Raw genomic sequence first — 25,496 nt, 5'->3', positions numbered from 1 at the left:
TTTATCAAACTTGACTGATTTCTATGAAAAATAGGGTCCATGGGGGTTCCAACAGGTCTTCTGCAGTATTTGTGATGATTGGGATTCAGTTATACAAATGATTCATCGGAAAAATCTACCTTCTGCCACTTTTTCAAATGATCAACTAGAAGTTATTATTTGTTGCTCTTACAACTGGAATTGACAACTAGACTTTTGTCAGGTTTAGACTGCACAACCCTTAATCAAATTTAACTGTGTCAATTGATGCTTTATCACATCTTTATTTCAAAACAGACATGCAAATCTTTAGCAAGAAACATCTTGACCTTCTGACATGAGGAATTTTATTTACTTGTTTGTTCTTTAGTTATTTAATAACAATAAAAATGGCAATGCCCACTACCTGAGACTCTCCACAGCATCTAAAGTGTAGTACTGTTGCTGATTCATTGATTTAACTTGCCTCTGTTGGAAACAATGGAAGCACGTCCTTTATGTAACTATAGATGCCTTTTCAGCATTCTCACTTTGTTCCCTGCACTCTAAAAAAAGATGGTTATTTAACATTTCTTTGTTCATAGTAATTGTTCTAATTAGAACCGAATCCTAGAGAAGCCTTTTTTTTTTTTTTTTGCTGAAAAAGTCCTTTATGTGTTTCTTTATTTTCCACCTTTTTGTTTTTCAGATCACCTAAATAAATTTTCACTCATAAAAGATACCCATGACTTCACTTTTTAATTTGAAAAAAGTAAAAGTAATAGTATCAAATGTATCACAAACGGACCATTTAGGGTACAGGACACATTGTGCTTCACTTGTGTGCCTTTGTACATTGTAAAAAATATATCGTAAATAAAATTTACCGCAAAAAAAAAAAAAAAAAAAAAAAACTGCAGCTGTGGTTGGCAGTATTTTACCAAAAAAATACAGTTCAAAGTAATTATTATTTTTACCTTAAACTACTGTATTTCATTAATATAGAGGTAATTTGTCTGTATTTTGAATTACCAGAATTTACTCATCACATTGGGTACACAGATAGACACGTTATCACAGCCATATGCCAATGCTTATCACAAACAACTTTTCCCACAAGCAGAAAAGTGTATCAGTGTACAGAAGGTGCTTAGTGTCATTCACACAGCTACTAAACACCAGTATGGTAACACGCAGAAAATAAAAGTCATGAAATTAACATTGTTTATCAACATTATATGTAAAATAAATCTCTAATTCAACTATTTAACTAATGGCGAAACAACAAAAAAGATCCATTGTAATGTTAACAAAAGGCATAAAAAGTGATGTACCATGCAGGGAATTCTAGGAAAGTCAATCTACAGTTATTCAATGTATATATTAAGGAAGCATACTGTTAATCAAATTACGGATTTTTACTGTAGCATTTTTAAAATTGTTTTACCGTTGAAATCACAGCCATTTTTTAAAGTGTAAACGAAAGAAACAGTTTTTTTACTATTACTTTTCCTCTTTATTTACAGAGATAACAGGAGTGCATTATTGTTACAGTCAATCACCAGAGGGTACTCCAGCTATATGAACGCTCCATCAGCCGTTTACCCAGACTACACCTCCCATCATATTTTGCGCCTCACAGCTGAAACAGTTTTCTAATATGGACTCTGACACGTAGACAACTGCTGATCATTGACACTGATTACATACACTATATAAACAACATATACTTTCATTACAGTACCTGCACAGTATCTTAAAAGTATTTATTTGCTGAAATGCAGGATTTTATAAAAGAAAGGGAAAGGGGAGCGGGCAGAGGGAAGCTGAGTGGTGGTGGGGAGGGGGGTTAGGAGAACGGAAGAAAAAGAATTGTGAATTTTATAATAAGAAATGTTATATTATTCATATAATAATTTTTTGTTCTAGAAAGCAGTCTAGCAGCTGCATTTTGAACCAGCTGAAGCTTGTTAATTTGGCCAACAGGGCAACCACCTAGTGACGCATTACAATAGTCTAACCAAATTCATGAGAGCGTGAATAAGTTTTTCTGCATTAGACATGATAGCATATGTAGAAAATTGGCAACATTTTAAGATAAAAAAAAATGCAGTTTAACAGATGCTTGAAATCTGGCATTTAAATGACAGGTGGCTATCAAAAATCACCCCCAAATGTTTCACTGAAGATGAGGACTGAACTAAGTATCCATCAAGGGTCAGACAGTGTTCTAGGTTTTTGCATGTGAGGTTTTTGGGTAACTCTATCAAGCCTCTTCAGCTGCTTCAGAACGCAGCAGCACGAGTGGTCTTTAATGAACCTAAAAGAGCACATGTCACTCTCCTGCTCATCTGTTTGCACTGGCTGCCAGTTGCTGCTCGCATCAAATTCAAAGCTGTGATGTTTGCTTACAAAGCGACTTCTGGCTTTGCTCCTTCTTATCTGCTCTCACTTCTGCAGATTTATGTGCCCTCCAGAAACTTGCGTTCAGTGAATGAACGTCGCCTCATGGTTCCATCCCAAAGAGGGAAGAAATCACTTTCCCGAACTCTCGCGTTCAATCTGCCCAGTTGGTGGAATGAATTTCCTAACTGCATCAGAACGGCAGAGTCACTCGCTGTTTTCAAGAAACGACTAAAAACTCAACTATTTAGTCTCCACTTCACTTCCTAATCTGCAATTGCCTCTCTGAATATACCACTAACTGTAGTCAAAAAAAATAAAAAAATAAAAAATTACTTATGTTTTCCTTCTTTGACTTTACAGACCTGAAACTTGCCTACAGCACTTATTCATTGTTGCTCTTATAGTTGGGTAAATTGCTTCCTTGTCCTCATTTGTAAGTCGCTTTGGATAAAAGCGTCTGCTAAATGACTAAATGTAAATGTAAATGTATAAGCAAGTTTTATCACTTTTATCTGAATTTAATAATAAGAAGTTATTAGTCATTCAATTTTTAATATCAGCTTTACAGTCTGTTAATTTCGTAAATTAATACACACGTATGATTGTTTGCTGTCAGATTAATAGTGGTGGGCAGAGCAAGCCTTCGTGAAACACTGAAACAGTCGAAGCTGATGTGTCGAGGTGCTGAAATGTTTCTAAACCTATTTCAACAGTGATGCCTAGTGGTCATTTTCAAATATTGCTCTGAAAATAAAAGAAAGTAAAAGAAATTGTTAAGCGAATTGAATAATTAAAACCCTTTATAAGTGCTCCCTACTGGCATGAAGGCATGTTGGGTTTGAATCCAGGATGAAGCAACTACCGTCATCTAAAATGTAGATTTTACTGTTCTCTTCTTGTAATGTGTTTTTTTTTGTAAAATCGGTCTGACATCTGAATAAACTCTTTGTAAATAAATGTGTAAAAAATGAACATTAATAAAATAAAAAGTTTTTGTACAAGCCAAGATTCCAACTAGGAACACATGCAGCACAGTTGCACTATATATCAGCACATTATCCACGAGGTTATATGAGAGTATGTTTTTGTTTCCGATGCTGTCAATCAAGCACATATTCACAATGTCAAAATGCTTGTGAAATGCCCTGATTCACTGAAATATCAGTCACATGGCCTGGGTATTTCGAAACACTTCAGAGAAATGTTTTGAAACGTCTGCCTTTCGGGATCTCAACACCATGTCGAAACGTCAGTTTTGTGTCAGCCATCTCTACTAATTATTGAATTACTCTAGTGGATTTATTTTTTATGATACTCCTTTGACCCTGTTTGACCCCTGCCTGCTGACATATGCCGTGAATCCTCTCTATTAATTAAAGCTTCACTTGGAACTTCCATTACCATGCAACTTCATAACAATTATGCATGTCTTTCATCAATGCTGCCATTTGATGTTAACTAAACATAGGTTTATTAATGAATAGATGAATAAAAGAAAATAAACATTCCACAGTGTCATCTGAGGTGTTTTATTCCATGTTGCATTCGTGCTGTTATATCTGACTTTGTCATATAGCCTTCAAAATGCTTTCACAAGTTTATTTTTTACATTTTGGGAGGAGAAAAATGTACATATGTGGTCTCAACAACTAAATGCATTTATCTCTGTCCAGTTTTGTCTGGAGTGGATCCCAGACCACCTCCTGAAGTGGTCTGAGTAATCGCATTTATATCAGCCATGAATGTATTAGAGGGCATTTACACTTGCCCTTTTACATCCCCTAATGCATTACTCCCTGCTGAAAAAACAACTTGAAACAACCTAAGCTGGTTGGCTGGTTTTAGCTGGTCGACCAGTTTGGTTTTAGAAGCAATTTCACTATTTCCAGGCTTGTCGGCTTGGTGTTCTGGCCTTAAGAACTGATTTGTTTGTATGAATGGTTGATGAATGAGGCCCATTTAGTGTAAATAATATCCAGTAACACTGAGTTTAAATACGACTTATCTTACATTAACGTATTAATAGCATCCACCATATGTCAACACTGAGTGTAAATTGCATCGGTTGCTAATTGGACTTGATTAAAATGTATTGCAAACAAATTTTTTTTGCCTATCATTGATAGCATCCCACTAAATTAGCCTGCTTTAGCCATCTTTCTTTTACTTAAAACATAATTGTAAGCAATAAATGCTCTGCTATTCACAGCCTGTACACATTGCAAGAACAATACATTCCATACTGACTGTCAGTTCATAGTTTCAACACAAATTGTATTATTATATTTCATCTTTTATATGTTATGTATGTGGATTTGCAACATTTCTGTCAGACATTATCTTCAGGACTTGTGCACACAACAAAATTCCTCACTTGAGCTGCATGGAGATAGTCTGCATTCTGGACAGTGTTGTTTGAAAGCTAAAACTCAGATATGATAAGGTCTGGTAAACATGTGGTAAACTCCCTTCTCACTCTCCTCTTGAGAACAAGTTTCAAAGTTTCTAATGTAAGTCATGGATGGACATATCTTCAGCAGGAGACTGTTTCTATGCTTATTTCTTTGTTATGTCTACCCTCATTGTTCAACAAACGAAGTCTGCTCAAACAATATACATCCTGGAACAAAAGGTAATTATGGTTTGCTTGCTTGCTTGTTTGTTTTCCAACATCTTTCCACATTTTTACCACTGCAGTGTTATCATATATTGTATGAGTGTACTAGTATTATTATTTGCTATGGTTACACTATGACTAAATATTAGTGTGATTAAATGATCTCTATTAATTCTTGCATGTTGGTTATTCTCACAGATGTTAATGATGAAATCCTTCATTTAATTTGTATCACAGGAATCCCTGCTGGTAAACCCAAATGTAGCATTTTTAAAATGTTCTTTTATTTAACATACAAAAATGTAAAAATACAAATGTAATGTAAAATGTTAGTCTATACCCTGTCGCTATAAACAATAACAGTATAGTAATGTACATTAATACATAAACAAACACTGCAAAAAATGCCTTTCTTTTGAGTTTTTTTTTCTTATTTCTAGTCTATCTAGAAATTCTTAAATCAAAAGGCATGTTCTAGACAAGCAAAAGATATTGACAAAAATATCAAACAAGACAAATAAAAACATGACAAAAAATATAAAGAAGAAAAGCATTTTTTGCAGCGCACACATGCGTGTGCACACAGTAAAATTTAAACATTAGAAATACATTTATTTTTATGCTGATTATATTGCAAATAGATTAACATGGCTATGCACAAGAATACACCCTAATTGTACTTATTTCTACAAATAACTTATTCTACTATAACTTGGACAAATAATCTTTTACATTGCAGATAACTTATAATGTAGTGCAGCTTTTTTCTGTGTCATGATGCAAGAAACTAAGACATTTGTAATCAAAAGACTGAACTATAATTAACTATTAATTAGGCAAGTCATTAGACCAATGTTTTTTCCTGTAGTTTATAATAAAACAATTCTTAAATGGCTAATAATATTGAAAAAATTAAAATAGAAAAAAATCATTTTTATTAAAGCCAATTTTCTCAAGAAGAAAAATATATTATATGAAATACTAATATTATATCATATCCTTTCTCTGTTAAACATCACTTGGAAGATATTCTAAAAATAAAAACAATCTCAGAGGAGAGCTAATATTTTGTTTAAAACTTGATACAAAACATTATGTGTGTTTTTTTTATTATTATTTTTAATTGTTTGTACTATATGGCTGAAGAAGAAATGTTGTTTAACAGCAAAGTTTCATACACAGATTTATATATAAAAACTTAAATGTGCTGCTATACTTCTTTTGCTCAAGGCTAGTCATTGACTTAAATGCGTCTTGAACCTTTGTTAATTGAAAATAGCTTGCAGTGACGTACAGTAACTTAAAATACAGCAGTACAATTTAGTTGCACCAGTAATGTGTTTCTCTTATTTTAAAAAGCTGCTAAAATATTCTAATTTAGCAAGGCCCAGTGTAGTAAAAAAGAAAGAAAATATATATATATATATATATATATATATATATATATATATATATATATATATATATATATATATATATATATATATATATATATATATATATATATATATATATATATATATATAATTTCTTTTTTTACTTCAACTGTGTTAAGAATTAGTTAACTTTGCTAACTACTCTTATTTTGGATAAACTAATTTGTTCAAGTTATATTTCAAATGAACTTGTGGTATTTAGTTTACTTTTATGTACTAAATTGGAACAACGCTGGGGTTTCAAACTCAATTCCCAGAGAGCTGCAGCCCTGCAGAGTTTTGTTCCAGCTGTTCTTCATCACACCTATCTGTAGGTATCAATCAAGCCTACATCACTCAATTAGTTTGATCGGGTGTGTTTAATCAGGGTTGGAGCCAGGTGCTGACGCATCATTCATATTTTTTACAGTCGTTGGTTGGAACTACACTGTGCAGCCCTTCGGGAATTGAGTTTGACACCTGAGATTTAAAAGGTACACTTAGCACAGTGTAAGTATATGACTGTGAAAGTTCATTACATGATTGATTAATCCTATCAAAGTATACTTTATTTGTTTAAGTGCATTACAAATAAATTATGAGTGTATATATATACCATAACTATACTGTTTCTGATTCATTTCTGAGTATAATTTTGTTACTACAAATTACACATTTTGTCTTTAATGACATACTAATCCAACACAATCTCACGGCAATTCGTAACTTTTTGATTTAGTGGCTAATTCGTATGAATTCGTACGATCTAATTCGTACCATTTAGTACGATTTGCTCATCCCCCAATGACGATTGGGTTTAGGGGTGGGGTTAGGTGCCACGCCTCCTTTTTAAAGTCGTACAATTTCGTACGACTGAACTCAAACGAATTCGTACGAATTAGCCACAAAACTGGCAAAACCTAAAATACTTATACGTTTTCTTGTGACTTGGACTTCTAGAAAACTATCATTCAAATAACTGTATACTAATAATGATTGCAGTATAAAACTGCTGGTTTAGTGAAAGTATACGCATATGTCATAGAAGAATTAAACGTATGATCTAAAAGTTGCTGGTTTGAGTTCCAGTACTGCCATGGATAGTTGGTGTGTATGTGTGTGTTCACTGCAGAGTGTACATTTGAATAGGTTAAATGCAGAGCCAAAATTCTGACTCTGGCTCGTCCTGTCTCAATGTTTCTTCCTTTGTAAATAAGTGTTTACTACAAGCAAACTACTACACTATAAAATGCTGGGTTCTACACAATTCCTTCATGTTGTTCCAACACAAATTAAGATAACTTTAATTGTTTTGAACATAATGTCAATGTGCAGTGCAACATCACATCGATTCCTTGAGCTGGCCAATTTTATGGAATGTTAAAACAAATCTCATTTGCTGAATCGATAATGTCTAAATTAAACTGGGCATCAGTGCAGGTAACTTTGTTTGTTCATAGCCAAGGAAAATACAATGAAGAGATCTCCAAAAATGAGTATGTTTAGACAGTAAATAAAGTGGTATTTTTTTTCTTTAAAAATGTAATATTTTAAAGTATTCATTTTTACTTGTACTCAAAAATAAAACTACAAAAATAATACATAATACAGTAAACAAATACAATTACGTTACACTTCTGATAAATAATTAATTCAAATACTAAAGAAACGCTTTTAAACTCTACATGTTTGGCAAGCAATAAACGCGGTTGACTTTAAATGTGAATCGGTTGTGGAAGAAAGTACTTTTTTATTTTATTTTTCATTTCCATATTTACATCGTGTCCAAACTACACAGGGCATGACACCGCTCCCTTATTTTAAAATCTTTTTCATGTTAAAAAGAGGCGACGCCATGGTGCAGTAGGTAGTGCTGTCACCTCACAGCAAGAAGGTAGCTGGTTCAGTTGGTGTTTCTGTGTGGAGTTTGCATGTTCTCCCTGTGCTCGCGTGGGTTTCCTCCAGGTGCTCTGGTTTCCCCCACAGTCCAAAGACATGCGGTACAGGTGAATTGGGTAGGCTAAATTGCCCGTAGTGTATGAGTGTCTGTGTGTGTGTGGATGTTTCCCAAGGATGTGTTGCGGCTGGAAGGGCATGCGCTGCATAAATACGTGCTGGATAAGTTGGCGGTTCATTCCGCTGTGGCAACCATAGATTAATAAAGGGACTAAGCCGATAAGAAAATGAATGAATGAATGTTCAAAGGAGTTTTTGTCCTTACAATCTGTCACAAGTTTCTATTTTAGAAGAGTTTTTATTTCTGCGATGTCGAAGCTGCAACTGCGGCATAAGCTACTATATTAAAATGGTCACCTCAGGGGCTGATTATGTGCTTTATTCAGTGTTAAATGTTACTAATTTGAATACCGTTCTATGTGACATTTATTGCCAAACAGAAAGCAGCAGCAGATTCTTTACCTCAGATCTTGAAAATGAAGAAACTAGCAAATGTAAAATTGCAAAATGATAGTTGGAACTGTGCTCGACAAACCAATAAATGTCAGCCACTCAGCGTAAACTTTAATTTACGTTAAAGAGTTTTAATATAAGCTCGTTAATTAGATTGTAAATCTTACCATTTCAATGAGCGTGGTGCACTATTCTGTGCTTCTAAATGTCTGTGGTATTTAAATATTTGTGTCGTGTCATGTCTGATTGACAAGAAATTGCTTCTTGCTGAATCTTATAGATTTAAAGGTTGTTTTGTTATGCTGTCAAACTGTTGTATGAACCCAATATCACACTCAGAGCACTGCAATAGGGTATATGCCGAGCTAGTGTTGTTCCCATGCTGATACACTTCCGTTGACCTGTTATTGTGAACATTTTATACGGTTCCTTATACAGCATCGATGTTGTAATGTCATTAAAATACATTCAGTTAAATAAACTTTAGCATTTATTTAGTTGCTCAAGCGTAAAACGAGACAAAAAGCCGTTTACTCGCACGCGCCCGTCAGAATCGGCAGGCTAACACAGAAGCTCCATTAAATATACTGGGGTAAAATAAATGCTCATATTATAAAGATATGGCGGGGGAAATGTAATTTAATGCAGTGCTTCTTGTACAATCTGAGACTCACTTTAAATCGGATATCACTCAGCTAGTGGAGAACGCACCGGATTTTGCATTGGCATTTAATTCGCCGGAAGCGCTTAATCCAGGTTACTGGCAAATTAAAAGTCCTATTAGCATGCTTCGGCATATACCCCATATGGTTGTCAGCACTGCTTTATTTACAGCAGTCCTAGGATGCAGCCATATCACAGTCCTACATGTGTGAAATTGCTCACGTGTAAATACAAGTCAATTTGTTAACTTCATGTAGCAAAGATAAATATACAAATCTAAATGAATACCCCTGACAACTCGATCTTCATTCACAATGCATACATACATACATCCTAAATAGTTCTGTCTGCAAATTTACTGCTAAAGGGTCTCTAATTATGCCTATTCATCTGGCAGGTGATCCAGGTAAGGAGGGAGCAGAAGGTGAAGAGGGAATAATGGGGAAATCCGGCCCATCTGGCAAGCAAGGTCTCTGAGATGTTGGTGGTTTGTTAATTGCTGAATCATTGATGGATTAAAGAAATGGTACCAAACTCAATTCCGGGAGGACCACAGCTCTACAGAGTTTTCGTCCAGCCACCTCCAACTCACACCCTAAAAGTCTCTAATAGTCTTGAACACCTCGATTAGTTGGATCAGCGATGTGTTTGATTAGGGTTGGAGCAGAACTATTCAGAGCTGTGGTCCTCCAGGAACTAAGTTTGAGACTTATGGGTTGCTGCATTTGAAAGTTCAAGCTTGGTGAACTCTGACCTGCAAAATTGATAACATTATTGTGTGGGACCAATAGAAGATCCAAACATGACCTCTCAGTACATGTTAAATATGGAGCAATTGCTTTGTTTTTTTAACATCTAATCATATTGTTTAATCCAGCCCTTTTCGCAAAGCTGTATGACAGAATTTCGCATGCTCAAACTCTAGTCTGACCTCAGCATTACAGGGAAGTTGCTTAAAGCATGCATGCTTACTTTTCATAGCCACAAATACCAAGGGAATGTTGGGGAGGGGAAATGGAATGACAAGAAAAGCAGAGATGCCTGAAAGGCTGGAAGCCTGCTCTTTCACTTTACATCAGCACCATTAGGTTTTAGAATGTTACTTTATTGCCAACTTTTTCAGTAGTGTGTCCACAAGTAACATTTAAAATATATTACATACAGGACAGTCTTCAGAGAATCACTGGGTATGACTGGCAAAAACCCCAAAAAGTGTGACCACGGTTAATCAAAACCGCACACATCAAGATTAAGTGTTTTAATAATCTGCATGATTTCTTTGGTTAAAGCATTGTGAGCATTTCTTCTTCTTTAGGCCTCCCTGGTGAATATGGAGACAAAGGACTGCTTGGCCAAATAGGAAAGAGAGGACCTAGAGGAATGAGAGGTTAGACTCTGACTGGGAATTGTTTGTTTATGTATGTTGTGTTCACATTTTCTCACCATTAACACTAAAATTTCTGGTATTGTATATCACTTACTTTTACAGCACAGTATATTTAACTCCATAGTGTCTATGCCTTTCACAGTTTACTTGTCTTTGTTTAGAAAAGTATTTAAATACCAGTTAATAGATTCTTCTTCTTCTCCGTCTCCTTCTTCTTCTTCTTCTTCTTCTTCTTATTATTATTATTATTATTATTATTGTTATAATTTTTTTGGTAGTGAGTTCATGTGGCGTCTGTCTGGCCATCCAAAATGAGTTTGTATAACTGTGGAATTCCTAACAAAAAGTGTGCATTGCTTCCATCTACTGGTCATTCTCAGTTATTACAGGTTTAAAGGATGCTTGTAATAGCATCCATTTCTTGTAATATCACAGTTTTTCTGAATTGATGAAACACATGTCTTGAAACTACCCCTCATTTTCTCAAAACCTTAAAAAAAAGAACCCCCCACTCTTCTGACAAAATCAAACAACAGCTTCAAAATAACTTCAGAATTACATTATTTAAAATCAAACAGTGTTTTCTAATGATAGATACAGTTTAGTGTCCTGTACATTTTAAGTATAGTATTGTGCTGAATTGTCTTGCATTCTGTAACAAGACAACAGCCCAACTTCTGATGTCCAAACGATCAAATAAATGTTTAAATGAAAAGCATGTAACTGTTGGTATGTTGGTAACTGTTGGTATGAACCGTGGGTATGCACAAATATGTTATGTATTGAAGCATTGACCAAAGACTCCATGATTTCTGGGATCAGAAAGGATTATATCTAATTTGAGGGCATCAGGGAGCCCCTATCTATTTGCGGATGACTACCAAAGCTTCCAGTAGAGGATGTCTGTGGCAAACAATTTCTTCTTCCTAAGAAACAGAAAAAAGCAAGCTTGCATATCAGCCTGTTGTGATGTAGACATGATAATGTAATGTAGACATGGCAATTTAATAAATCAATGCAGCAAAAGTGGCGTGTGGTATGGTGCAATTTTAGGGCAAATGATGTAGTCATGATAAAGGAAGATCTTTCTCTGAGAAATCGGTGGCACCAGGGACAAATAGTGGAAACTGTGGACAATGATCCATTATTGTGATGAAGTGAAAACACGAGTTAGTGAACAGAAATCATTAGGAAAACATTCTCTATCCAAACACGTAATTATAGAAAGACTGGTTCAAAAGTTACTCCGCCTTGAAAGTGAAAGATGCAGTGCAGTTGAAGATCTTTTAAGTAAATAATATATTTTCCATCCTTTCATAAAGTGAATTATGAAATGGTCCTCCAAATTTGAAATCATGTATGATTAAGTGATACTGTGTCGGGAACCATTTAACCAGATAGTGGGTTATGTGCTTGTAGTGTTGCAGACTTGTTCTTTAGATAAGTTTGATGAGTGAATGCTTTCACTAAAGGAGTATCAAATTTTACTTTTATTGTCTAAGCATTTTGGGAAAAACTGTAATGAAACCATGTACTGTTTTATGTTTTGAAATATACCTGTTCAGGCGAGGCAGTGGCGCAGTAGGTAGTGCTGCCGCCTCACAGCAAGAAGGTCGCTGGTTCGAACCTCGGCTCAGTTGGCGTTTCTGTGTGGAGTTTGCATGTTCTCCCTGCCTTTGTGTGGGTTTCCTCCGGGTGCTCTGGTTTCCCCCACAATCCAAATACATGCGGTACAGGTGAATTGGGTAGGGTAAATTGTCCTTAGTGTATGTGTGTGTGGATGTTTCCCAGAGATGGGTTGCGGCTGGAAGGGCATCCGCTGCGTAAAAACTTGCTGGATAAGTTGGCGGTTCATTCTGCTGTGGTGACCCCGCATTAATAAAGGGACTAAGCTGACAAGAAAATAAATGAATGAATATACCTGTTCATGTCTTGAAAGATTGTGATAAGCTTATTTTTTATACGGTGATGGCCAGAAACAGAGAATAAGGACTACTTTGAATACACTGCAAAGCTTAGTTTTGACCAGCTTCAACATTGAGTATTGAACAGTGGCAATAGGGTTGGAAAGAGCTTAAGCAGCATAAAATGTGTTGGAATCGACAGGAGCCTCAAATTCCTTGAACGTTTCCAACATTGCATGTGCATTTTTTGTGAGTATGAATCTGTGGAAATCTAGGCTCGCTTATCCATATAATTCACAGAGAGAATTTGCAGTTTCTTTTTAATGGGTCAATCAGGTGATGGAGTGGAACCAAAATGTTGGCAGCGTTCTCTTCACCTGAAAATTTCCTTTGGAGTTCTTGAATCTGGTAATCCAAAAAAAGTTATATGCATAATTCCTCGTATTCATTCCTCTAAAGTCTGTGGCTGGTGGTTTTCTGTTGCTGATGTGGAATAGTAGTTAAACTTTTTAGCACTTTTTGTCGTCTTGCTTGCCTTGAAGTTTCTTCAGGCAATATGATCCCAATTGCCGGCAGCTAGCTCTCTGCAACTCTCACATGGTCGCCCACTGAATCTAAGCAGGGCTGTGCCCGTTCAGGACCTGGATGGGAAACCACATGGGAAAGCTAAGTTGCTGCTGGAAGTGGTGTTACTGACGCCAACAGGTGGCGCCCAACCTGCGTTCTGTGTGGGCCCTAATGGCCCAGTATAGTGACGGGGACTCTATACTGCCATCTTTCGGATGAGACGTAAAACCGAGGTCCTGACTCTCTGTGGTCATTAAAAAGTCCTTCGAAAAAGAATAGGGGTTTAACCCTGGCATCCTGGCCAAATCTGCCCACTGGCCTCTGTCCATCATGGCCTCCTAACCCTCCCCATATCGTAATTGGCTGCATCACTCTGTCTCCTCTCCACCAATCAGCTGGTGTGTGGTGTGCGGTCTGGCACAAAATGGCTGCCGTCGCGTCATCCAGTTGGATGCTGCAAACTAGTGGTGGATGAGATTCCCCCCTATGTGTAAAGCATTTTGAGTGCCCAGAAAAGCGCTATATAAATGTAAGGAATTATTATTATTATTATTATTGTCTCTGCTTGAATGGTAGCATTCAGTAAATCTCTTTAAATTGCTCTTCAGCTCCGATTGTGTTAATTACCACTGAAGAGCATTTAAAATGGCTGTTTCTACCGATAATGGAGTTATCTCAAAGCAAATAAAAAAATCAAAGTTTATGCAGTCCAATAGCATGTTTGTTTTCCCGGAAGCCAAAGCAAGTTGCTCAGACTTTGACAGATCTTTCAGGAATTGGTCAGGGTGGCAGTTTCTCTGCAGCTCTATCAGTTGTCTGAGAGTTTCTGTAGCTCAAGAGAATCCATCCCTGGACATGCCTTTTTGTTGTGCTGGCAATAAAGGTGTAAAGTTTATCAGCTATGGTCAAATAAAAACTGATAAAGTGTATGTAAAAACTTTGCACTCTTCATTAATACAAGATTCAAGAAATGAGGATATCAGTGAACATATATTGGCTTCATTTTGCTTTTGTATTCTGGACTGTAGACCTTTGTGAGGCCATGCTGACTGCACAATAACCCTGGCCATGGATGTCCTCGACATTCAGCTCTCTTTCAGCAAGTTAGTTACCAGGGTTTCAAGCTTTTCTTCTGCTCTTGACTGAATTTTGCAGAGCTGAATGAACTGTTTCTTTATGGTCATGCTATGCACATACTGTAACACACCACAAAGCACAGCTGGTTAATGTGTGATACATCAGTGCTCTTATCTATTAAGTAAAAAGCTAAATAATAATGCAGAACAGTTGTTGCAATTGAATTATACCAGTAGAATGCTTGTATATTTCAATTTAAAATGAGTTTGGTTCATTTTAATTCAGTTCAATTGAATTGTTAATTAACAGTTAACAGTAATACAAAAGACAGTACCAAAGGACAAATCCACTGAAAAGCAGCTACATCAGCCACAGCAAGCCAGAGGGGACAGTGGCAAGGAAATAACACTCCCCCAATCAAAGGAAGTGGAGAACAAACCTCAGGAGAAACCAGGCTCCTCTGGGACAACAGGTTGTTCTCTGGCCATTCATAAAGGAGCAGAGCGGCAGTCTAATGCTTCATTCACACTAGCAGAGATGTTGTAGCTGCCTGTCGCGCTTGGTGGTGACTGAAGTTGCTAATGAGCATTCCCAGATTGATGGTGCTTAGGTAATGTTTATCATGATATTCACTAAAAGCGAATGTGCATTCTTGCTTCTGATATTAAACATTGTGGAGCTAAAAGATTAATATGTATGGATTTCATACATAAAATTCTTAATTAGAGAGATGAAAAAGTAAACAAAAGTTTTCTCTGTCAATGTGGCTATTAATTTGCTGTAAATGCCAATCTTTGTAGGTTTACAGCCCGGAGATTTAACCAATTGGTGTAGGAGCTAAAAGATCTTTACCTATACTCATAGCCAGATGTCACAAGAAGTCACCAGCTCTCCTTAAAAACGATTGGCCGCATATCGCTTTGTTTCTGTGTTTCGCTTGTGCATAGAGCTCCAAGTCTGATTTATACTTCAGCGTCAATTGCCTGCAGATGGTCTAGCGTGGGTTGCATAACTTTCGCTGTGCTTGACACCGACCTTGACGCACACCTCTCAAAAAATGTAACTATTCATTGCGGCCATGCATAATGCAGGCTTGGTAGCATTGAAAAGTGTGGGTGGAGCAGAGAGCCACGGGACAGGAGCGAGCCTGTTGGCAAGAGTCTTTAACAAGTGTCCAGTCCGTAGAAGAGCTTCAGATGGATACTTTTGTTTGCTTTTTGAATAAAGTTGTTGCACATCCGACAGTTCCCGCCTCTGAATTAATTAAGTAATTGTACAGCTAATTGTACAGTAAGTTACATTACAGGTATTTCTAGTATAAACAAAACACCCACAAAGAAACCTAGAAGCCTTACTGCCAACTAGAGTTTCGAAAGTATAAGAGCAACACAAACAAATTGCAGAAGTATAAATGTAGCTGCCGTCAGAAGCAATTCTTATATATTACACTCTATAAACATAAACTTTACATTAAAAAAGTCAATAAATAGTTAAAATGTTCAAATTAATCATTAGAATAAATAAGTAATGTATATTTGTTATTAATGCATGTGAATTCATTTAAAGTTATTTAACTAAAACTATAAGGGGAGGGGGGAACCTTTTCTTGTTATGTTTAGCTTGGGAATTATTTCATTGTTCAATCAAGATATTCTTCCGTTGCACTACAAGTGGTACAGCCACAAGGTGCTGTGCTAAAACACGTTTTTAAGGATTAAGAAGTGCAAAGAAGTTTGTTTAAGAGAAACTGCAACCCTTCAAGTTTATTCCTCTTGAGTTAGAGAGGCCAATGAGGTATGTGTCGTATGGTGTTAACATATGTGAACATGTATGAATATGTGTCCGTATGTTAATGTATAATTAGCCAATTAAGTGTATTTCTTTACATGTTGAATGTGCACTTTATCTTTTGGTTGTATGTATGTTGTTCATTACGTGCAACATCACCTTTAAGGGGTTAATTGAAGTTTATGTAATTCTTTTCATAGTTCTGACGGCAATATTGGGACATAAAGGAGTGCAAGGCTAGAATGTACAAGACATACTACAGGCTCGTGTCCGAATAAATGTCAGTTAAAATCAAGAACGACTTGAGCCTTTGTTTCATCTCGAGGGGAGTAACAATAAATGCACAGCTCCAAGTCATGCACCGTGGGTTACGGAAATCACTCAACACAGAAGTGTAATTCAGCCTTAAGTCTTCAGCGTGCTTTAGAATGATGAGCATCCATTGTGAGGGTGGTGCAGGTCCAATTACGTCACCAAGCGATCTAGCCAACAGGATGAATGCAGGTTGTCTGTTGCTGGGGTCTTTGCAGAAATCAGACTTGAGCTTATCAATGACCACGACAACCATCTGCTCTGGATAAGGGTCAGATCCAAGATTATCTGAATCTTGGGATAAGGAAAGACAGACAAACATGAACATATATACTTTGTTCTGATACAAAATTGCAATCGAATAATCATTTTGAATGAAAATATTTGTTTCTCTCTGCCTTTCTCTGTCTTTGGCTGCTTGCATTTCAAATGTAGCCTTTTCCAAAGTTCTATCCAATACCTTTTGTTTATGGACAACCAAATCATGCTTAGCCTGTGTGACTGTCCTGGTGTAATCTTTCATTTTCCCTTTAGCCTGCTTCCACAGACTTTCCCCTACTAAGTTCCAGCCTGTCCTGCTCTTATACTTTTTATCATTCCTGAAATGCCTCCAGCAGAAACGATACACTCTCAAGAGAATTCTCCAACCAGGTGTTTTTTATACCACGGTCTCTAAAAGAACTTTCGTGTTCATCTTTTGGGAATGCTAATATTGGAGAACGGTGTCCTTCTGAAAATTAATTTAACCCTGAAAACCCCATTGTACATAATATTGTATTCCTTTACATGTGCTGAATCTTAAAGAATCTTAAAGCAAAAACTTAAAGTCTCTTGTCTCTTTCTCCCTTGTGGCTGCGGATTCCTCACTCTCCATATCTTCCATATCTGCCTCTGTCTCCTCCCTCTGTCTCATTGTATTGCCTTTTTACCTAGTCTGAATATTTTCTATTTCTGGCTCAGAATTATTTTGTTTAGTTTATTCTAGGGCAGAATAGAGAAATATAATAACAAACTGATAATAACAAACTCCAATCATGTTTTAAATACAATTTACAACCCCTTGCACTGAGTTTTTAATATTAAACATATAATATTTTACAAAATAACATTTGTTAAGCATATTTACTGTATACCTTGTACACTTTTTTATTAGATTACTGGTATAACCGATTGCTATAACTGGAACTATACAAGTATTATATTTTGACAAGCGGAATGCCTCAGTAAAATCAAAATCATTTGCGACTGAATCAGGAAGATTGGTATATACACATTTTTGTGTGCACATTTGTTTTATCTGAATTACACAGTTTGAGAAATAACGTTTAATGACCTTTAATTTGTCATTATGCTGAGCTTAGCCTTTATCTTCATCAAAGGCAATGGAAAAAAAACCTCTCTGGTTTGACAGATCTGACCTCGACGACACTTCCTCTATTCTACCTTGTTTGTATCAGACTTCTGTGCACCTGTGCATATTTCTTGTTTATAGTTATGCTGGAAGTATGTGGTGTTATAAATATGGGTAGAGTCCATTGAAAATTAGGTTGAGAGAATGGAGTCATTAGTCAAAAGCGTCTGCTAAATGACTAAATGTAAATGTAGAATGGAGTCTTAGCACTTGTTGAAAACTTCAATAACTTGTGGCTGACTGTGTGTTTTAATTAAATGAACAGGTGACAAGGGACAACAAGGAACTGATGGAATCCAAGGGTTAAAAGGAAAACCTGGTAAATGTCACCTGTTTTCTGATTTTGTAACACATCTATCTACAGTACATAAACATCAGTGAACAAACATTTTCATAATTATTATTACAGATGATCTAACACTGCCTAAAGACTGTACAATTTGTGTGACAGGTTCAGTTTGTGATTGTGGGAAGTACAGAAAAGTGATTGGACAGATGGACGCCAGTATAAGCAAAGTGAAAAACGCCATCAAGTTTATAAAGAAAGGTGAGACTTGTGTGTTGAATTAATCAGATTTGCGTGTGGTGTAATGTGGTGGACATTATATAAATGTTCAAACATACTATCTATCTATCTATCTATCTATCTATCCATCCATCCATCCATCCACCCGTCCGTCTGTCCGTCCGTCCGTCCATCCGCCACCCCGCCCATCCATCCATCCATCCATCCATCCATCCATCCATCCATCCATCCATCCACCTGTCTGTCTGTCTGTCTGTCTATCCATCCATCCATCTATCTATCTATCTATCTATCTATCTATCTATCTATCTATCTATCTATCTATCTATCTATCTATCTATCTATCTATCTATCTATCTATCTATCTATCTATCTATCTATCCATCCATCCATCCACCCGTCTGTCTGTCTGTCTGTCTGTCTGTCTGTCTGTCTGTCTATCTATCTATCTATATATCCATCCATCCATCCATCCATCCATCCACCCGTCTGTCTGTCCGCCCGCCCGCCCGTCCGTCTATCCATCCATCCATCCATCCATCCATCCATCCATCCATCCATCCATCCATCCATCCATCCATCCATCCATCCATCCATCCATCTATCTATCTATCTATCTATCTATCTATCTATCTATCTATCTATCTATCTATCTATCTATCTATCTATCTATCTATCTAATGTATGAAGAGTTCAGATGCAAAAACCTTTAAGTGCCGGCTGAAACTTCTGTTGAAAATGAACATTTTTCTCAGCCTTCTTTGTATATGTTGATTTAATTTACTTTAAAGACCATGAAATAACTTACTTTTTTGCCATAAAATTAAAATTACTGAACCTACACATAGGAGCCTGATAAAAATTCTCATTTTAGAAGAACATTTCAGATGGCATTTAAAGGTTTTTGCATTTGAACTCTATCTATCTACACTGTAAAACCCAAAAAGTTAAGGTAACCCAAACCGTTCGAGGAAACTGATTGCAACAAACCATTTAAGTTAAAAAAAATTATTCTTATGAGTACTGTGAACTCACTCCATTTGAGTAAACGAAACAATTTAAGCACAGTAAAACCTGATAAATGAAGAGAGCCCAAACCAATAAGTCAAGGCAACTCAAACCATTTGTGAAAACAGATTGCTTTTTTAACAGAGTTAAAAAAAAAAAAGTAATCTATATGGGTACTGTGAACCTATTCAATTTAAGTAATGAAGTATTTAATTGACTCATTACCTTCAACACTGAGTGCAAAACTCTTTTCAAATGAGTAGAATTAACATTCAGTAAATTTTGAGTTAACTACACTCATTTTATTTGATAAAGTTGACTGTTGGATTTTGCAGTCTATCTATCTGTCTGTCTGTCTGTCTGTCTGTCTGTCTGTCTGTCTATCTATCTATCTATCGTCTATCTTTGCAATACCTGATAAGTTACTACTATCAAAGTATTTAATGTGTTTATACAATATGAAAAGGCTATTTTTGGCTCAGGTGGACAAATTAACAGTATTAATAACCGTAGATGAGCTTACCAACATCTCCACTCCTTATTGCATGTCACAATTGTTTTCACTGAAAACACACACAAATGTTTACAAGACACTAACTACTGTTATGTTTTGTCAATTACTTTTAAAGTGGTTCTAGGTATCAGGGAGACTGAGAACATGTTTTACCTGCTTGTTACGGAAGCGCGGACGTATCAACAGTCACTTTTGAACTGCAAGTTGCGTGGTGGGACTCTTGCTATGTCCAGGACCGAAGAGAAAAACAACTTGTTGGCCAACTTTATCAGAGAGGCTGATCTTAATCACGTGTTTATAAGATTACAGGCAGGGGTAACAGAGGTGGGGTACATGTACTTGAATGGTAACCCTCTCTTAAATACCACAGCTTGGGCAATTCAGGGGGCAGACAGTGGTAAAGGTGACTGTGTGCAGCTTGGTAGAACAGGAGCCTTGAGCCAGGTAGACTGTGGAGCCACACAGTACTATATATGTGAGTTTGTAAAAAACAATGACACTACAAAAAATTCAATCGTGTGATGATTCATAGGTCATAGTGAAAACCCTTAATTATTATTATTGTTGTTTACAATAATAATAATAAAAATAAAAACATTAATAAGGTGACACTTTACAATAAGGTTTGATTAGCTAATGTTAGTTATGTATTTACTAGCATGAAGTAAGAATGAATAATACTTGTACAGAAATGAAGCATATTTAATGTTATTTTCAACCATATTAAATGTTTTATTAAAATCCAAATGTGTGCCTGTTAATGTAAGCTAATGTACTTAAAACAATGACTAAAGTCCTTAAAACAAGAACTAACAGTAAACAACTGTATTTTCATTACACAGAAATTGTACATTTTTTATGTTAAGCTGTATACACGATTAGTGTTTTACTTTTTGTTGTTTTTATTGATATATTATTGTGTACAGTATTATTATTATACACTACTGATTAGACTGAAATTATTGTAGATTTTACAGTTTTTGTAAGTGTCAGATCCTAAATAAAATTCTTAAAACTACTTGTTCAACTTTCACATCATTTAGTCACTGTGCACATCAAAAAAGCACTTTCTTATTCTTTTGACTAATGTGTGAATGCATTGGTATATTCATCCAACTAATAGTTTTCAGTCATGTGATCTGTGCAAAGGCTGGTGGGCAAAAAAAAAAAAACAACGGGCCATAATGGCGGTGTAATGTGAAATGGGACGCGGACAAGGAACTGATGATCCTAACACAAGTTTCATTATGCAGAGAATGGTGAGGCAAGCAACAGTTAACACAGGAGTAAACAGATGTATACTGACAATCCAGAATCATAGTCAATATGCAGGCAGATGATCAAAGTCAGACAGCAGACATGAATAAACAAACAAAACAAAGCAAAGATCAGTACACAGTAAGACTAGGCAAGGCAAATGCAACGTAATGTTCACAATAACGTATAACAAGACTGAAGCCATGAGATTCACAAAGTGAGCCATAAATATGTTTGTTGTAATCAGTCCTTGAGCAGCATCAGCTGTGGGAGTGTAATCAATGGAGACTTGGAGCAGGTGTGTGAATGTTGCATGACTCGATCTTGTAGTCCATATACCAGCAGATTTGTAGTTCTCCAGCAATCTGCATAGGCTAGATCAGCCTGATCTCACGAGGAAATGTAAGTATTTTACTTTTTGTCAGTTTAGTGGCTATTTCGTACAAATTCGTACAAGTTCAGTCATACGAAAATGTATGATTTTAAAAAGGAGACGTGGTACCCAACACCACTCCTAACCCCAACCGTCATTGGGTGATGAGCAAATCGTACTAAATTGTACAAATTAGATCATACGAATTCATACGAATTAGCCACTAAATCAAAAAGTTTCAAATTGCCATGAGATTGCATTGGCTAGATCGCTGGGGACTGTGACAGGCAGCAACACTGGGATCTCCATAGAAATGCAGCACAATCCGGTCGTAAATATGACTAGTTTGTCCTGCATTTCTACAGAGATTCTAGTGTATGAATGAGGATTCCAAGCTATAAATATCAGGATCACCTATCAACAAAACAAAACAGAGATGATCATAAACTGTATATTGTGGCTACTTGCAATCCATGTTGCTTAAAACAGTTGTTTTAAACAAACATGTACTGGTCAGAGCTCCAATTCGGTTATTTTTTTATTTACCTTTTGGATAGTCCTCAGAAATTTAGTTATTATTGACTGCGTTATAGCTGCATTTGTTGAATATAAGTGACATTGCATCTACTTACCAACTAATTCTCATTAGATCAGTTGACTGTTGTCAGTAGACTGAGTGTAAGTGCATGTACTTGCGAAGTTTCTTATAGTCAGTAATGTCTGTTGAAGGAGCAGTATCATCATATATATTTAGCAGACAGTCTACTAATACTCAACTGGACCATCAAAATAAAGTGTTACCAAATCTAGTCATTCACTTCTGCTATTTTATACTTTGACTTTACATTTTAGTTTATTCTTTAATTGCACGTAACCTGCAATTCCGAACAGAAACGGTATAAAAAGCATATCCAATCGCAATGATATAACATAGATTGTTATAAAGCCACAGTCACATTAGACTTCTCATTCTATTGACTTACATTTATATGTGTGAAAATGCATCAGACGTAAATTCATGAGACCAATGAAAAAAAAAAACATGATCCCTTTGTACAAAAATTTAAAACACTGAAGAACTGTTTATTTTAGCAGTGTTGTTTCATCCTGCCCCTTTTTCGTAGCACCGTTAGAACAAATGTTGCATTCTCAAAGTCTAGTGTGGCCCTGGCTTTTATCATTCAATTACTTGTCAATAAATTTGAATAGTTGTCAAAAATTGTCAACCATGTTTTCAACACATTCATTCATTTTCTTTTCGGCTTTGTCCATTTTTTAATCTGGGTTGCCACAGCAAAATGAACTGCCAACTTATTCAGCATATGTTTTACACAGCGGATGCTCTTCCAGCTGCAACCAATAACTGGGAAACAGCCATACACACTCATTCACACACACACTACAGACAATTTAGCCTACCCAATTCACCTACTATATGTTTTTGGACTTGTGGGGGAAACCAGAGCACCTGGAGGAAACCCACAGAACACGGGGAGAACATGCAAACTCCACACAGACATGCCAGCTGACCCAGCCAAGGCTCGAACCAGCGACCTTCTTGCTGAGAGACGATCGTGCTACCCACTGCGTCACTGTGCAGTCCCCGTCATCACTATTTACTCAGATTTTTGAGTAAACAGTAAGCCCCGCTGGCAACACCATAATGCTGCCATCTCTCTAAGCCTCTGCTTTCTATGCGTTCTGCATTTGAAATAATGAACTTGAGCTAAGTTGTGAGTGCATGAGTTGAGCTATGTCTTCTTAATTTTCTGTGTCATTATTTATAAAACAAAGCATACTAGTAAGAGGCCAGACATTTAGTGGTGAACAATTAAAGGCCATTGAGGGCAGGCATTTTGAGGAACCAGGAAATATGATAGTCAGTTTTATGTTAGCTGAGTAGAAGAATAAATTGAAGTTAAGATATGTAAAAGAATAACGCTTTTTTTTTTCAAATTAGGCATGAGCACGCATTGTTTTCCACGCTATAAACACAACTAAGCCTATTTTTCACCAATCTGATTTGAATACAGATTCGATTCTGTACATTTGAGAATATATCTTTATCTGTTGTGTTTATTATGGAGTGGTGCTGGAGTGTGCTTGGAGTGAGAGAAAACCATGATGCTCTGACTTTCAAAAATCCGTCCTCAGTCCTGCCAAAATTACACCACCCCATTCTATTGACAATCTGCTTTGCTCACACACTCTACGCATTAGGGTTGGAAATAGACCTGTAAAACCATTACTGGAGAGTATTTGCACTTACTGAAAGGTGCAGTTGGTGATTGTCTTCAAAAACATTTTTTGTTGTGCTGGTTGAAAGTCTCTTCACAGTCTAATAGTAATGATTAAAGTAAATGATCTAAATGTATTTATATGTATTTTTATATTTTGGGTAAGGCATAAAACTAAAAATTGTTCAACCAATTATATAGAGTCAAACCGACATGTCTCATAATTCTGATAAGTAGCTGAATCTGTCTGTCAGCAAATGCAGATTTGAACAACTGCGCAGCCGTTTGTACGCATCTCTGCCGACCACCGCGCATTCAGGAGAGGGAGAGAGAGCATGTGTGCGATCGGTAAAAACCTGCTGAATCAAAACTTTTGAAAAACCTGAATCAATATTGGAGTTACCTTTGCACGCTGGAGAGAGGATGACACCATGACTTTAGGATTTCTCTCAGACAGGTAATGTTCTGTTTAAAACTGTTTTAGCTTCACGCAAAGCTGATGTAACGTTAGATGTTGTTGTTACAAATGGGTTTTATCTTCACAAAAGTGTTGTTCAGCCACTAAAATCTTCCGATGAAAGATTGATAAGACCTTTTACAGCATCGATAATGTAGATTTGATTTAGTTTAACACCAAAACGCAAGTAAATACCGCTATTCTGCCTTGTCTCTCCCTATATTGTTTACCATGCAACTCTAAATACTCACTCTGAAATAGCATGTCAGTTTGGCTTGTTCGCCGCCGGACAAAGCACTAGTCGCTTTTAACACATGAGGGGTTCTTTTGCAGTGCTCGTATTTAAGGAGGCGTGGCTCTAGACGGCAGGGGAGGAACTGTGATTCAGAGATTTATGCTAAGCTGTTAGCATTGTGGAAGATCACCTACAGCACCTTTAAGCCACATACCTACTTTTTAGACATCAGAGAATAATTGAACATGTTGTATTAACCCATCAACCCATTTTTATAATTATTAAGGTTCTGTACTTTCAGTAATGCCCTTGCTTAATCATTAAATAATTTGAATCAATAAATTATTATTTTATTTATTATATCTAATTATCTCTACAGATGGCGATGCTATTCTCAGCAGACAGAACTGTATGCGTCTATGCTAACATTAATAATAAGTCTCACATGTCAATCTAAACATATCGGTAGCTCAAATAAATTTCACCTCTATATAATTTGTTTCAGCTTTTCAGCAATCCACTTAAACCATTTATCATGGTTTAGTAGTTTGTGGTGTATTGATTTAATTACAAACATGGGATTTATTAAACAAAGAGTTCTTTCAGAGACCATACACATATTTTATGACTTCAACCGTTCAAAGAAATACACAGTATCTGAGCTGTTTCTTTGGTATGTTTAACTTAAGCATATTCATTAATTATTAACCGAATTGGTGAAATGGCGACATGACAAAAGACTAAAGAGTAATAGCAATAATAGTAGTAATATTGATCATAATAAAAAATGCCAAAAAAAAAATTAGCAAATCTGGGAATCTCATTTAAATTTGAAAAAGTCAGCCACATGAAATCAAACTGCATGCCCTCAATAACAGGGGTTTGGCTGAACTGTGGACAGAACAGAATGGGAGCGGCCACACTGACCTGTCAAACCTGTTCCTGATGGGCACGACTCCAACATGATTCTCTTAC

The 25,496-nt window shown here is 36.3% G+C and overlaps 1 protein-coding gene across 1 annotated transcript; it reads left to right on the top strand.

Moving 5' to 3' along the window:
* Positions 1-4,812: 4,812 nt before the first annotated feature.
* Positions 4,813-20,972, top strand: colec10 (collectin sub-family member 10 (C-type lectin)). Its single transcript, NM_001289988.1, is given in 6 exon segments — positions 4,813-4,996; positions 9,866-9,937; positions 10,784-10,855; positions 18,180-18,233; positions 18,366-18,461; positions 20,078-20,972. Coding segments are annotated over 6 exon segments (816 nt in total). The 5' UTR covers positions 4,813-4,881; the 3' UTR covers positions 20,485-20,972.
* The last annotated feature ends 4,524 nt before the right edge of the window (positions 20,973-25,496 follow it).

This window comes from Danio rerio, chromosome 16, assembly GCF_049306965.1.
Source record: "Danio rerio strain Tuebingen ecotype United States chromosome 16, GRCz12tu, whole genome shotgun sequence".
Taxonomy (NCBI): Eukaryota; Metazoa; Chordata; class Actinopteri; order Cypriniformes; family Danionidae; genus Danio; species Danio rerio.
Note: the sequence above shows the minus strand (reverse complement) of the source record. Positions and strands in the feature narration are given on the sequence as shown.